At 54.5% G+C, this 12959-nt stretch overlaps 1 protein-coding gene across 1 annotated transcript; it reads left to right on the top strand.

Annotated features, from left to right (window-relative positions):
• Nucleotides 1-162: 162 nt before the first annotated feature.
• Nucleotides 163-11601, top strand: LOC144490664 (inositol-trisphosphate 3-kinase B-like). Its single transcript, XM_078208361.1, has 5 exons — nucleotides 163-377; nucleotides 1055-1259; nucleotides 5695-5796; nucleotides 9649-9720; nucleotides 11362-11601. The coding sequence occupies exons 1-5, from the start codon at nucleotides 241-243 to the stop codon at nucleotides 11599-11601; spliced, it is 756 nt and encodes a 251-aa protein (XP_078064487.1). The 5' UTR covers nucleotides 163-240.
• Nucleotides 11602-12959: the final 1358 nt, after the last annotated feature.

Raw genomic sequence — 12959 nt, forward strand, 5'->3', positions numbered from 1 at the left:
AGGTGCTAAATTCTCCCTCAGTGTTACCCGAACAGGCGCCGGAGTGTGGCGACTAGGGGATTTTCACAGTAACTTCATTGTGGTGTTAATGTAAGCCAAAATTTGACAGTAATAAAGTTTAAACCTCCCGGGATTTGTGTGTTTTTCCCTCTCCCGCACACAGGGAATTTCCGGCAGAGTGAGGCTGGTCACATCCTGAAGAAGTTCAGTGTGAATGAGAGCCGGTGTCTGCAGCGACTGATGGAGGACGTGCTACGGCCCTTCGTGCCGGCTTATTACGGGGTGGTGGAGAAGGACAGCGAGCAGTTCATCCAGATGGAGGACCTGTTAACGGGACTCCGCTCCCCCTGTATCATGGACTGTAAGATGGGCACACGGTGAGGGGGCAAGGGGGGGGGGGTGTGTGAGGGGGGAGTGTGTGAGGGGGGAGTGTGTGAGGGGGGAGTGTGTGAGGGGAGAGTGTGTGAGGGGGCGAGGGGGGAGTGTGTGAGGGCGCGAGGGGGGAGTGTGTGAGGGGGGAGTGTGTGAGGGGAGAGTGTGTGAGGGGGCGAGGGGGGAGTGTGTGAGGGCGCGAGGGGGGAGTGTGTGAGGGGGAGTGTGTGAGGGGGAGTGTGTGAGGGGGGAGTGTGTGAGAGGGGAGTGTGTGAGGGGGGAGTGTGTGAGGGGGGAGTGTGTGAGGGGGCGAGGGGGGTTTGAGGCCTCGAGAGGGGGGGTGAGGGCACCTGAGGATTTGTGGCTTTGGGGAGATGGGAATGCTGGTAGACCAGGTGAGAACAGGAGGCCATTCGGCCCCTTGAACCTGTTATATTGGGACCGGGGGATGGGATATTTCACCCGAGGACAATAATTCTCCTGCGTGTAATGGCAGCTTAGCATGGCCAATCCACCTAACGCACACATTGGCCCTTCGTGTCCAAAGAACAGGCACCGGACTGTGGCGACTAGGGGATTTTCACATTAGCTTCATTGCGGTGTTAATGTAAGCCGACTTGTGACAGTAATCAAAGCTAAACGTGGGTTCTTTGTCTCTCTCTCTCACACCGACGCTGTTCAGGACCTATCTGGAAGAGGAAGTGACCAAGTCCAGACTTAAACACAGTACCCGCAAGGACCTGTACCTGAAGATGAACAAGGTGGACCCCAAAGCCCCGACCGAGGCTGAACACCGGCAGGGGGGCGTTACCAAACTCCGCTACATGCAGTGGAGGGAGACCTTGAGTTCCACGGCGAGCCTGGGGTTCCGCATCGAGGGCATTACGGTTCGTGAATCCTTCGCTCGCCGTCTTGTACCCTGTCCCCTGGGGGAGGGGGGGGGGTGGGGGGAGGCAGGAGGGGGGGGAGGGAGACCATGAACAGGTCAATCCGACCCTGGACCCTGTCTCTCTGCAGGGGAAGTCTAGACTGGGCCACCCCTCAATTCAGGGAAACTCCTGTAAGGGGGAGGGCGTGAAAGGGGGGGGGGGGGGAGTGTGAGGGCTCAAAGGGAGGGGGGGGGGGGTGAGGGGATGAGAGGGGGGGATGAGAGGGGGGAGGGGGGGATGAGAGGGGGTAGGGGGGGATGAGAGAGGGGAGGGGGGGATGAGAGGGGGTAGGGGGGGATGAGAGAGGGGAGGGGGGGGATGAGAGTGGGGAGGGGGGATGAGAGGGGGGAGGGGGGATGAGAGGGGGTAGGGGGGGATGAGAGAGGGGAGGGGGGGATGAGAGGGGGGAGGGGGGGATGAGAGAGGGGAGGGGGGGATGAGAGGGGGGAGGGGGGGATGAGAGGGAGGGGTGAGGGGGGGGGGTGAGGGCTCGAGGGGGGAAGTGTGAGGGCGCAAGGGAGGGTGAGTGTAAGGGCGCGAGGGGGGGGGGGGGCGGGTGAGGGGGGAGCAGAGGGCACTTGAAGGTTAATGGCTTTGGGAGGGAAGGGAACACTGGTAGACCAGGTGGGAAAAAGAGGCCATTCAGCCCCTCTCAATTGGGCTACACAGCGACAGGAGGCCATTCAGCCCCTCTCAACAGGGTTACGTAGAGACAGGAGGCCATTCAGCCCATCTCCATTGGGTTACACAGAGACAGGAGGCCATTCGGCCCCTCTCCATTGGGCTACACAGAGACAAGAGGCCATTCAGCCCCTCTCCATTGGGTTACACAGAGACAGGAGGCCATTCAGCCCCTCTCCATTGGGTTACACAGAGACAGGAGGCCATTCAGCCCCTCTCCATTGGGTTACACAGAGACAAGAGGCCATTCAGCCCCTCTCCATTGGGTTACACAGAGACAGGAGGCCATTCAGCCCCTCTCCATTGGGTTACACAGAGACAAGAGGCCATTCAGCCCCTCTCCATTGGGTTACACAGAGACAGGAGGCCATTCGGCCCTCTCCATTGGGTTACACAGAGACAAGAGGCCATTCAGCCCCTCTCCATTGGGTTACACAGAGACAAGTGGCCATTCAGCCCCTCAATCGAGTTACACAGAGACAAGAGGCCATTCAGCCCCTCTCCATTGGGTTACACAGAGACAAGAGGCCATTCAGCCCCTCTCCATTGGGTTACACAGAGACAAGTGGCCATTCAGCCCCTCAATCGAGTTACATAGAGACAGGAGGCCATTCAGCCCGTCTCCAGCGTGTGACACAGAGACAGGAGGCCATTCAGCCCCTCAAAACAGTTCTATTGGGACAGGAGGCAATTCAGCCCATCGAGTCTGCGCCGACCACAATCCCACCCAGGCACTGGCCCCGTAAGGGTCCCCTTAATTCTCCTCCCTGTCTTTCACTTGCCCACTCACTAGGAAAACCCCTCCAAACGATCCTCAACACCCTGCCCACCATAGAGGTTGGCACCCCCAGGGTGGAAGAGTCAATTACTAGGGGGCACAGGTTTAAGGTGCGAGGGGCAAGGTTTAAAGGATGTACGAGGCAGATTTTTTCACACAGAGGGTGGTGGGTGCCTGGAACTCGCTGCCGGGGGAGGTAGTGGAAGCGGATATGATAGTGAGTTTTAAGGGGAGTCTGGACAAGTACATGAATGAGATGGGGAATAGAGGGATACGGTCCCCGGAAGTGTAGGGGGTTTTAGTTCAGTCGGGCAGCATGGTCGGTGCAGGCTTGGAGGGCCGAAGGGCCTGTTCCTGTGCTGTAATTTTCTTTGTTCTTTGTGCGTCCGGGGTGGGGGACAGGAGCAGGAGGGAGTCCATTGGTGCTCGGTAAACTATCAATCCAGAAACTCAGCCAATGTTCTGGGGGACCCGGGTTCGAATCCCGCCACGGCAGATGGTGGAATTTGAATTCAATAAAAAAAATCTGGAATTAAGAATCTACTGATGACCCATTGTGGGAAAAACCCATCTGGTTCCCTTTAGGGAAGGAAATCTGCCGTCCTTACCCCGGTCTGGCCTACATGTGACTCCAGAGCCACAGCAATCTGGTTGACTCTCAACTGCCCTCCAAGGGGCAACTAGGGATGGGCAATAAATGCTGGGCCCAGCCAGCGACGCGCATGTCCCCCGGATGAATAATAGTGCTGTTAGGGAGGGAGTTCCAGGATAATGATTGGACAGTCAGTCCCCGTGTGGAGTAGGTACACCCACAGTGCTGTTAGGGAGGGAGTTCCAGGATTGTGATTGGACATCAGTCAGTCCCCGTGTGTGGTGTAGGTACACCCACAGTGCTGTTAGGGAGGGAGTTCCAGGATAATGATTGGACAGTCAGTCCCCGTGTGGTGTAGGTACACCCACAGTGCTGTTAGGGAGGGAATTCCAGGATTGTGATTGGACATCAGTCAGTCCCCGTGTGGTGTAGGTACACCCACAGTGCTGTTAGGGAGGGAGTTCCAGGATTGTGATTGGATATCAGTCAGTCCCCGTGTGGTGTAGGTACACCCACAGTGCTGTTAGGGAGGGAGTTCCAGGATTTTGACCCCAGCCACAGCGAAGGAACGGCCGATATATTTCCAAGTCGGGATGGTGAGTGGCTCGGAGGGGGGAACTTGCAGGTGGGGGTGTTCCCCATGTGTCTGCTGCCCCCCCCCCTTGTCCTTCTAGGTGGTAGAGGTGGCGGGTTTGGAAGGTGCTGTTGAAGGAGCCTTGGCGAGTCGCTGCAGTGCATCTTGTAGATGGTACACACTGCTGCCACTGTGCGTCGGTGGTGGAGGGAGTGAGTGTTTGTGGATTGTCTTCTGGGGTAAGACTGGAGAGTTTGGGTTTGTATCTGGAGTTCAGAAGAGTGAGAGGCGACCTGATCGAGGCCTTTCAGATCCTGAGGGGGTCTGGGCAGGGTGGATGTGGAGAGGATGTTTCCCCTTGTGGGAGAATCTAGAACGGGAGTGGGGGGCTCACTGTTTAAAAAGGGGCGGCCCATTTCAGACGGAGATGGGAGAAATGTTTTCACTCAGACGGTGCGGAGTTTCTGGAACTTTCTTCCTCGAAAGTGAAGAATGTTATCTCGGATTGCAACGGGATCTTGATCAATTGGGCCAGTGGGCTGACGAATGGCAGATGGAGTTTAATTTAGATAAATGCGAAATGATGCATTTTGGCCGATCGAACCAGGGCAGGACTTACTCAGTTAATGGTAGGGTTTTGGGGAGAGTTACAGAACAAAGAGATCTAGGGGTACAGGTTCATAGCTCCTTGAAAGTGGAGTCACAGGTGGACAGAGTGGTGAAGAAGGCATTCAGCATGCTTGGTTTCATCAGTCAGAACATTGAATACAGGAGTTGGGACGTCTTGTTGAAGTTGTACAAGACATTGGTAAGGCCACACTTGGAATACTGTGTACAGTTCTGGTCACCCTATTATAGAAAGGATATTATTAAACTAGAAAGAGTGCAGAAAAGATTTACTAGGATGCTACCGGGACTTGATGGATTGAGTTATAAGGAGAGGCTGGATAGACTGGGACTTTTTTCTCTGGAGCGTAGGAGGCTGAGGGGTGATCTTATCGAGGTCTATAAAATAATGAGGGGCACAGATCAGCTAGATAGTCAATATCTTTTCCCAAAGGTAGGGGAGTCTAAAACTAGAGGGCACAGGTTTAAGGTGAGAGGGGAGAGATACAAAAGTGTTCAGAGGGGCAATTTTTTCACACAGAGGGTGGTGAGTGTCTGGAACGAGCTGCCAGAGGCAGTAGTAGAGGCGGGTACAATTTTGTCTTTTAAAAAGCATTTAGATAGTTACATGGGTAAGATGGGTATAGAGGGATGTGGGCCAAATGCGGGCAATTGGGACGAGCTTCGGGGTAAAAGAAGGGGGTGGCATGGACAAGTTGGGCCGAAGGGCCTGTTTCCATGCTGTAAACCTCTTAACAAAAGGCGGTGGGGGTGGAAACTTTGAATATTTTTTAAGGGGGAGGTGGATAGATTCGTGATTAACGAGGCGGGGTAAAAGGTTATCGGGGGGGTTAGTCGGGGGATGTGGAGTTTGAGGTTACAATTAGTTCGGCCTTGAATGGGGGAGCAGGCTGGATGGGCCGAATGGCCTTATCCCTGCCCTTAATTCATAATTGCTGCTTCAACCTGAAGTAAGCACTGATAACATCTGACGCCTCCTCTTGGACTGTCCTGTAAACCCTACACCTTCCAGCAAACGCCACAGGAGGCAGTTCATGCCATTGGATGGGGTGGTTTTGATGAGGTATCATAGACCCTGATGGGCCGAAGGGCTGCGTTCTGTGCAGTGAGGTGATACGAAGAGCTTTCTTGGTCTTTGCAGATGGATAACGGGGTGGTCCACAAGGATTTCAAGCAGACCAAGACCAGGGAGCAGATCATGGAGACCCTGATGCGGTTCACCGATGGCGAGACGGGCATTCTGGTAAGTCCGGGCCTCTCCCAGCGGCCACGCCAGGAGCCGGGGCGGACTCCCCGAGCTCAGAATCACCCAATGGGATAGCAAAAAGAATCCATTTGGCCCATCAGATATCGGAACAGAATGAGGGCCATTCAGCCCATCGAGTCTGCCCCGCCACGGCTGATACGTTTCTCACCCCCATTCTCCCGCCTCTTCCCCGTAACCTTTGATCCCCTCACCAATCGAGAATCTATCTATCTCTGTCTAGACAGACAGATAGACTTACATTAACACTGCAATTATGTCACTGTGAAACTCCCCTGGTCGCCACACTCCGGCGTCAGTTCGGGTACACTGAGGGATAATTTAGCATGGCCAATCCACCTAACCTGCATATCTTTGGATACTAAGGGGCAATTTAGCATGGCCAATCCACCTAACCTACACATCTTTGGACACTAAGGGACAATTTAGCATGGCCAATCCCCCGAACCTGCACATCTTTGGACACTAAGGGACAATTTAGCATGGCCAATCCACCTAACCTGCACATCTTTGGACATTGGGAGGAAACCGGAGCACCCGGAGGAAACCCATGCAGACACGGGGAGAACGTGCAGACTCCGCACAGACAGTGACCCAAGCCAGGAATTGAACCCCAGTCCCTGGCACTGTGAGGCAGCAGTGCTAACCACTGTGCCACCGTGCCATCCATGCTAAATTGTCCCTTAGTGTCCAAAGATGTGTAGGTTAGGTGGATTGGCCATGCTAAATTGCCCCTTGGTGTCCAAACATGTGTAGGTTAGGTGGATTGGCCATGCTAAATTGCCCCTTAGTGTCCAAAGATGTGCAGGTTAGGTGGATTGGCCATGCTAAATTGCCCCTTAGTGTCCAAAGATGTGTAGGTTAGGTGGATTGGCCATGCTAAATTGTCCCCGAGTGTCCAAAGATGTGCAGGTTAGGTTGATTGGCCATGCTAAATTGCCCCTTAGTGTCCAAAGATGTGTAGGTTAGGTGGATTGGCCATGCTAAATTGTCCCCTAGTGTCCAAAGATGTGCAGGTTCGGTGGATTGGCCATGCTAAATTGCCCCTTAGTGTCCAAAGATGTGTAGGTTAGGTGGATTGGCCATGCTAAATTGCCCCTTGGTGTCCCAGGATGCGTAGATTAGAGGGATTAGCGAGGTAAATATATAGGGATATGGGGATAGGGCCTGGGTGGGATTGTGGTCGGTGCAGACTCGATGGGCCGAATGGCCTCCTTCTGCACTGTAGGGATTCTATGATTGCTATTCCAAATGTAGTCAGACCAGAACCTGATCACACCTGAGCAGCAGATCCGCATTCCTGTATTCTATCCGGCTCCCGCCCGCTTGTCTATCGGGTGTGGTGCCCGGTTGGATGGGCTGGCCAGGAATGATTGAAGGGATGTGTACTCTTTATCTAAAGCTGACACGGGAGTCACCAGGATAGTTTAGTTTAGTTTATTTATTATTAGTCACAAGTAAGGCTTACATTAACACCGCAATGAAGTGACTGTGAAAATCCCCCCAGTCGCCCACACTCCTGTTCGGGTTACACTGAGGGAGAACTTAGCACCCCTAACCAGCACGCCTTTCTGACTGTGGGAGGAAACCGGAGCACCCGGAGGAAACCCACGCAGACACGGGGAGAACGTGCAGACTCCGCACAGACAGTGACCCAAGACCGAGGATCGAACCCGGGTCCCTGACGCTGTGAGGCAGCAGTGCTAACCCACTGTGCCACCACCGTTAAGCTTCCAGGCTGTTCCTTATGCGTGTCCGGTTGTCAAAGCCCCACAACAGAATGTCACGCCCTCATATTATTCTGCAGAAACATGTTTGAAATTCCAGGAACTGGCCTGCAGGAACTTGCCGGGTGTATTGTGTGACCGAACATGTTTGGGCAACCCTGGGCTCCCAAACTAATTAGTTCCATCCGTGTTAGCTTTGGCAACGAGCCTACGATGCGCAGCATTCCATCCCCACGGCCAGTGATTACACGGAAGCTGAGAGTTGGGCTCAATCCAGATATATTTTTCTCCGCCGCTTTCAGAAGTGGCAAAGCAGGAATCTTCAGACGTTAATACGTTCAAACCTCCACACTGTCCCCCATCAAACACTCCCAGGACAGGTACAGCACGGGGTTAGATACAGAGTAAAGCTCCCTCTACACTGTCCCCCATCAAACACTCCCAGGACAGATACAGCACGGGGTTTTATACAGAGTAAAGCTCCCTCTACACTGTCCCCCATCAAACACTCCCAGGACAGGTACAGCACGGGGTTAGATACAGAGTAAAGCTCCCTCTACACTGTCCCCCATCAAACACTCCCAGGACAGGTACAGCACGGGGTTAGATACAGAGTAAAGCTCCCTCTACACTGTCCCCCATCAAACACTCCCAGGACAGGTACAGCACGGGGTTAGATACAGAGTAAAGCTCCCTCTACACTGTCCCCCATCAAACACACCCAGGACAGGTACAGCACGGGGTTAGATACAGAGTAAAGCTCCCTCGACACTGTCCCCCATCAAATACTCCCAGGACAGGTACAGCACGGGGTTAGATACAGAGTAAAGTTCCCTCTACACTGTCCCCCATCAGTCTCCCAGGACAGGTACAGCACGGGGTTAGATACAGAGTAAAGCTCCCTCGACACTGTCCCCCATCAAATACTCCCAGGACAGGTACAGCACGGGGTGAGATACAGAGTAAAGCTCCCTCTACACTGTCCCCCATCAAACACTCCCAGGACAGGTACAGCACGGGGTTAGATACAGAGTAAAGCTCCCTCTGCAGTGTCCCCATCAAACACTCCCAGGACAGGTACAGCACGGGGTTAGATACAGAGTAAAGCTCCCTCTGCAGTGTCCCCATCAAACACTCAAACATCAAAAGCCACAGAGTGGCTTTTGCTCCCAAATAAACCTGTTGGACTTTAACCTGGTGCTGTGAGACTTCTTACCCCATCAAACACTTCCAGGGCAGTTCCCCCGAGCTCAGTCCCCAGTCCTTTATTAAGCCTTTTCCCATACCAGCTGTCTATATTAGAATCATAGAATCCTGACAGTGCAGAAGGAGGCCATTCGGCCCATCGAGCCTGCACCGACCACAATCCCACCCAGGCCCTATTCTCGTAACATCACACAGTTACCCTGACACGACAGGGCAATTTAGCATGGCCAGTCCACCTAAAAACATCTTTGGACATGAATGGGCAATTTAGCATGGCCAATCCACCTAACCCGTACATCTTTGGACACTAAGGGGCAATTTAGCATGGCCAATCCACCTAACCCGTACATCTTTGAATACTAAGGGGCAATTTAGCATGGCCAATCCACCTAACCCGTACATCTTTGGACACTAAGGGGCAATTTAGCATGGCCAATGCACCTAACCCGTACATCTTTGGACACTAAGGGGCAATTTAGCATGGCCAATCCACCTAACCCGTACATCTTTGGACACTAAGGGGCAATTTAGCATGGCCAATCCACCTAAAAACATCTTTGGACACGAAGGGGCAATTTAGCATGGACAATCCACCTAAAAACATCTTTGGACACGAAGGGGCAATTTAGCATGGACAATCCACCCAACTTGCACACCTTTGGACTGTGGGAGGAAACCGGAGCACCCACGCAGACACGGAGAGATTGTGCAGACTCCGCACAGACAGTGACCCAAGCCAGGAATCGAACCCAGGTCCCTGGCGCTGTGAGGCATCAGCACTAACCCACTGTGCCACTGACACGGTTAGTCAGTTGCTTCTATTTTTGGGACCTGTCGAGGCAAATACTCTGAGGAGAGGTGGGGGCTGTTATTAACCAACTTCCGCCTTGTTTTCCAGGAAGGTTATTTGCAGCGCCTGGAATCTATCAAGGAGGCATTACTGCAATCTCCATTTTTCAAATCTCACGAGGTACGTAAGGCGCATTACGGTCGGGGCTTCCCTGTTTTGTATTGCTGAGGGAAGGATTTGTAGGCCCAAGCTTTTTCCCAGGCTACCACCATAGGGCTGGCGGATAACAGAGCTCGCTCTGAGGGAACGACCCCACCCAGTCTCAGTGTTGGAATAGAGGCTCCCACAAAGAATACAGACAACACTGCAATAAAGGACAATCCAATGGGGGACAGGGAAAAGATTTGTCAGTGCTGAGGCAGTGCGGCATTGTCAGAGGGTCAGTACTGAGGGAATGCCGCACTGTCGGAGGGTCAGTACTGAGGGAGTGCTGCACTGTCGGAGGGTCAGTGCTGAGGGAGTGCCGCACTGTCGGAGGGTCAGTGCTGAGGGAATGCCGCACTGTCGGAGGGTCAGTACTGAGGGAGTGCCGCACTGTCGGAGGGTCAGTGCTGAGGGAGTGCCGCACTGTCAGAGGGTCAGTGCTGAGGGAGTGCTGCACTGTCGGAGGGTCAGTGCTGAGGGAGTGCCGCACTGTCGGAGGGTCAGTGCTGAGGGAGTGTCACACTGTCAGAGGGTCAGTGCTGAGGAAGTGCCGCACTGTCGGAGGGTCAGTACTGAGGGAGTGCCGCACTGTCGGAGGGTCAGTACTGAGGGAGTGCCGCACTGTCGGAGGGTCAGTGCTGAGGGAGTGCCGCACTGTCAGAGGGTCAGTGCTGAGGGAGTGCCGCACTGTCAGAGGGTCAGTGCTGAGGGAGTGCCGCACTGTCGGAGGGTCAGTGCTGAGGGAGTGCCGCACTGTCGGAGGGTCAGTACTGAAGAACTGCTCCAAATACCTGGCAACAGTGTGTCCCATCTACAAGATGCACTGCAGCGACTCGCCAAGGCTCCTTCGACAGCACCTTCCAAACCCACCACCTCTACCACCTAGAAGGACAAGGGGGGTGGGGCAGCAGACACATGGGGAACACCCCCACCTGCAAGTTCCCCCTCCGAGCCACTCACCATCCCGACTTGGAAATATATCGGCCGTTCCTTCACTGTGGCTGGGGTCAAAATCCTGGAACTCCCTCCCTAACAGCACTGTGGGTGTACCTACACCACACAGGGACTGACTGATGTCCAATCACAATCCTGGAACTCCCTCCCCAACAGCACTGTGGGTGTACCTACACCACACGGGGACTGTGGCGGGTTCAAGATGGCGACTCACCCACCACCTTCTCAAGGGGGCGATTAGAGATGGGTACGAAATGCAGGACGTAGCCAGAGACTCCCACTTCCTGTAAGTGCCGAAAAAAGCCCACATCTCTCTGTTAAACAGTACCTGTCATTTTGTGCACATTCCCCCCGTGTCTGCGTGGGTTTCCTCCGGGTGCTCCGGTTTCCTCCCACACACCAAAGATGTGCAGGTTAGGTGGATTGGCCATGCTAAATTGCCCCTTAGTGTCCAAAGATGTGTAGGTTAGGTGGATTGGCCATGCTAAATTGCCCCTTAGTGTCAGGGAGATTAGCAGGGTAAATATCGATGGTAGATACATATTTACCACATGTATGGTGCGCTCGATGGGCCGAATGGCCACCTCCTGCACTGTCAGGATTCTATCAGGTCCTCCCTGAGTGCACTGCCACTAACCTCTTGCTTTCCCTTGGCCATTGCAGCTTATTGGCAGCTCCCTGCTCTTCATCCACCAGAGGCAGGGACCCGTCAACATCTGGATGATCGACTTTGGCAAGACCACGGGCCTACCCGAGGGCCAGAGCCTGCGGCACGACCTGGACTGGGAGGAGGGCAACCGGGAGGACGGTTACCTGCTGGGCCTCGATAACCTCCTCGGCCTGATCTCCGAGACCTTGGGCTGGCAAGCCGCCCCCAGCACGCCACCGACTGGCCAGGACTAGGCGGGGAGGAGGAGGGGGCCTTTGGCCGGGTGGGTTAGGCGGCGAGCGGGGATGGGGGAGAGAGGGTGAGCCCGGGGGTTGGTGGAGGGGAGGGTCGGTGGGTGGGGGGGGGGGGAAGAGGTCGGGGGGGGGAGGGAGAGGTGGCGAGTGGTGGGCTTCAGCCTGGAAGTTACCAGATGAACCATTTCTGGAACTCACGTTGAATGCTAGGGAGGGAAATGACCCCATCAGCATCTGGCAGTGGTCCATGGGGAGGGAGGAGAGGAGGGAGGGGGTTAAGGGGCTGTAACCTGGGCTGGAGTGTCTCCCCAACACAGCTCCTCTCCCCCTGCCCATTTCTATCAGAGGTCTCAGTGTTTGAACCCCTCCAGTGCGGAGACACTTGGAAATATATCGGCCGTTCCTTTACTGTGCCTGGGTTCAAAATCCTGGAGCTCCCTCCCTAACAGCACTGTGGGTGTACCTACACCACACGGGACTGACTGATGTCCAATCACAATCCTGGAACTCCCTCCCTAACAGCACGGTGGGTGTACCTACACCACACGGGGCTGACTGATGTCCAATCACAGTCCTGGAACTCCCTCCCTAACAGCACTGTGGGTGTACCTACACCACACATGGGGTCTGACTGATGTCCAATCGCAATCCTGGAACTCCCTCCCTAACAGCACTGTGGGTGTACCTACACCACACGGGGACTGACTGATGTCCAATCACAATCCTGGAACTCCCTCCCTAACAGCACTGTGGGTGTACCTACACCACACGGGACTGACTGATGTCCAATCACAATCCTGGAACTCCCTCCCTAACAGCACGGTGGGTGTACCTACACCACACGGGGACTGACTGATGTCCAATCACAGTCCTGGAACTCCCTCCCTAACAGCACTGTGGGTGTACCTACACCACACATGGGGTCTGACTGATGTCCAATCGCAATCCTGGAACTCCCTCCCTAACAGCACTGTGGGTGTACCTACACCACACGGGGACTGACTGATGTCCAATCACAATCCTGGAACTCCCTCCCTAACAGTACAGTGGGTGTACCTACACCACACGGGGACTGACTGATGTCCAATCACAATCCTGGAACTCTCTCCCTAACAGCACTGTGGGTGTACCTACACCACGCGGGGACTGCAGTGGGTTCAAGATGGCAAGTACAGCATGGGGTTAGATACAGAGTAAAGCTCCCTCTACACTGTCCCCATCAAACACTCCCAGGACAGGTACAGCACGGGGTTAGATACAGAGTAAAGCTCCCTCTACACTGTCCCCCATCAAACACTCCCAGGACAGGTACAGCCTGGGGTTAGATACAGAGTAAAGCTCCCTCTTCACTGTCCCCC

This window comes from Mustelus asterias, unplaced genomic scaffold (assembly GCF_964213995.1).
Source record: "Mustelus asterias unplaced genomic scaffold, sMusAst1.hap1.1 HAP1_SCAFFOLD_3566, whole genome shotgun sequence".
NCBI lineage: Eukaryota > Metazoa > Chordata > Chondrichthyes > Carcharhiniformes > Triakidae > Mustelus > Mustelus asterias.

Excerpts from the sequence above, each read along its gene's own strand:
- LOC144490664 (XM_078208361.1), top strand. The coding sequence starts at position 241 with ATGGAGGACGTGCTACGGCCCTTCGTGCCGGCTTATTACGGGGTGGTG. Across the intron at positions 1,260-5,694 it reads TCCGCATCGAGGGCATTACG|ATGGATAACGGGGTGGTCCA; the intron begins GTTCGTGAATCC and ends TGGTCTTTGCAG. Across the intron at positions 5,797-9,648 it reads ATGGCGAGACGGGCATTCTG|GAAGGTTATTTGCAGCGCCT; the intron begins GTAAGTCCGGGC and ends CTTGTTTTCCAG.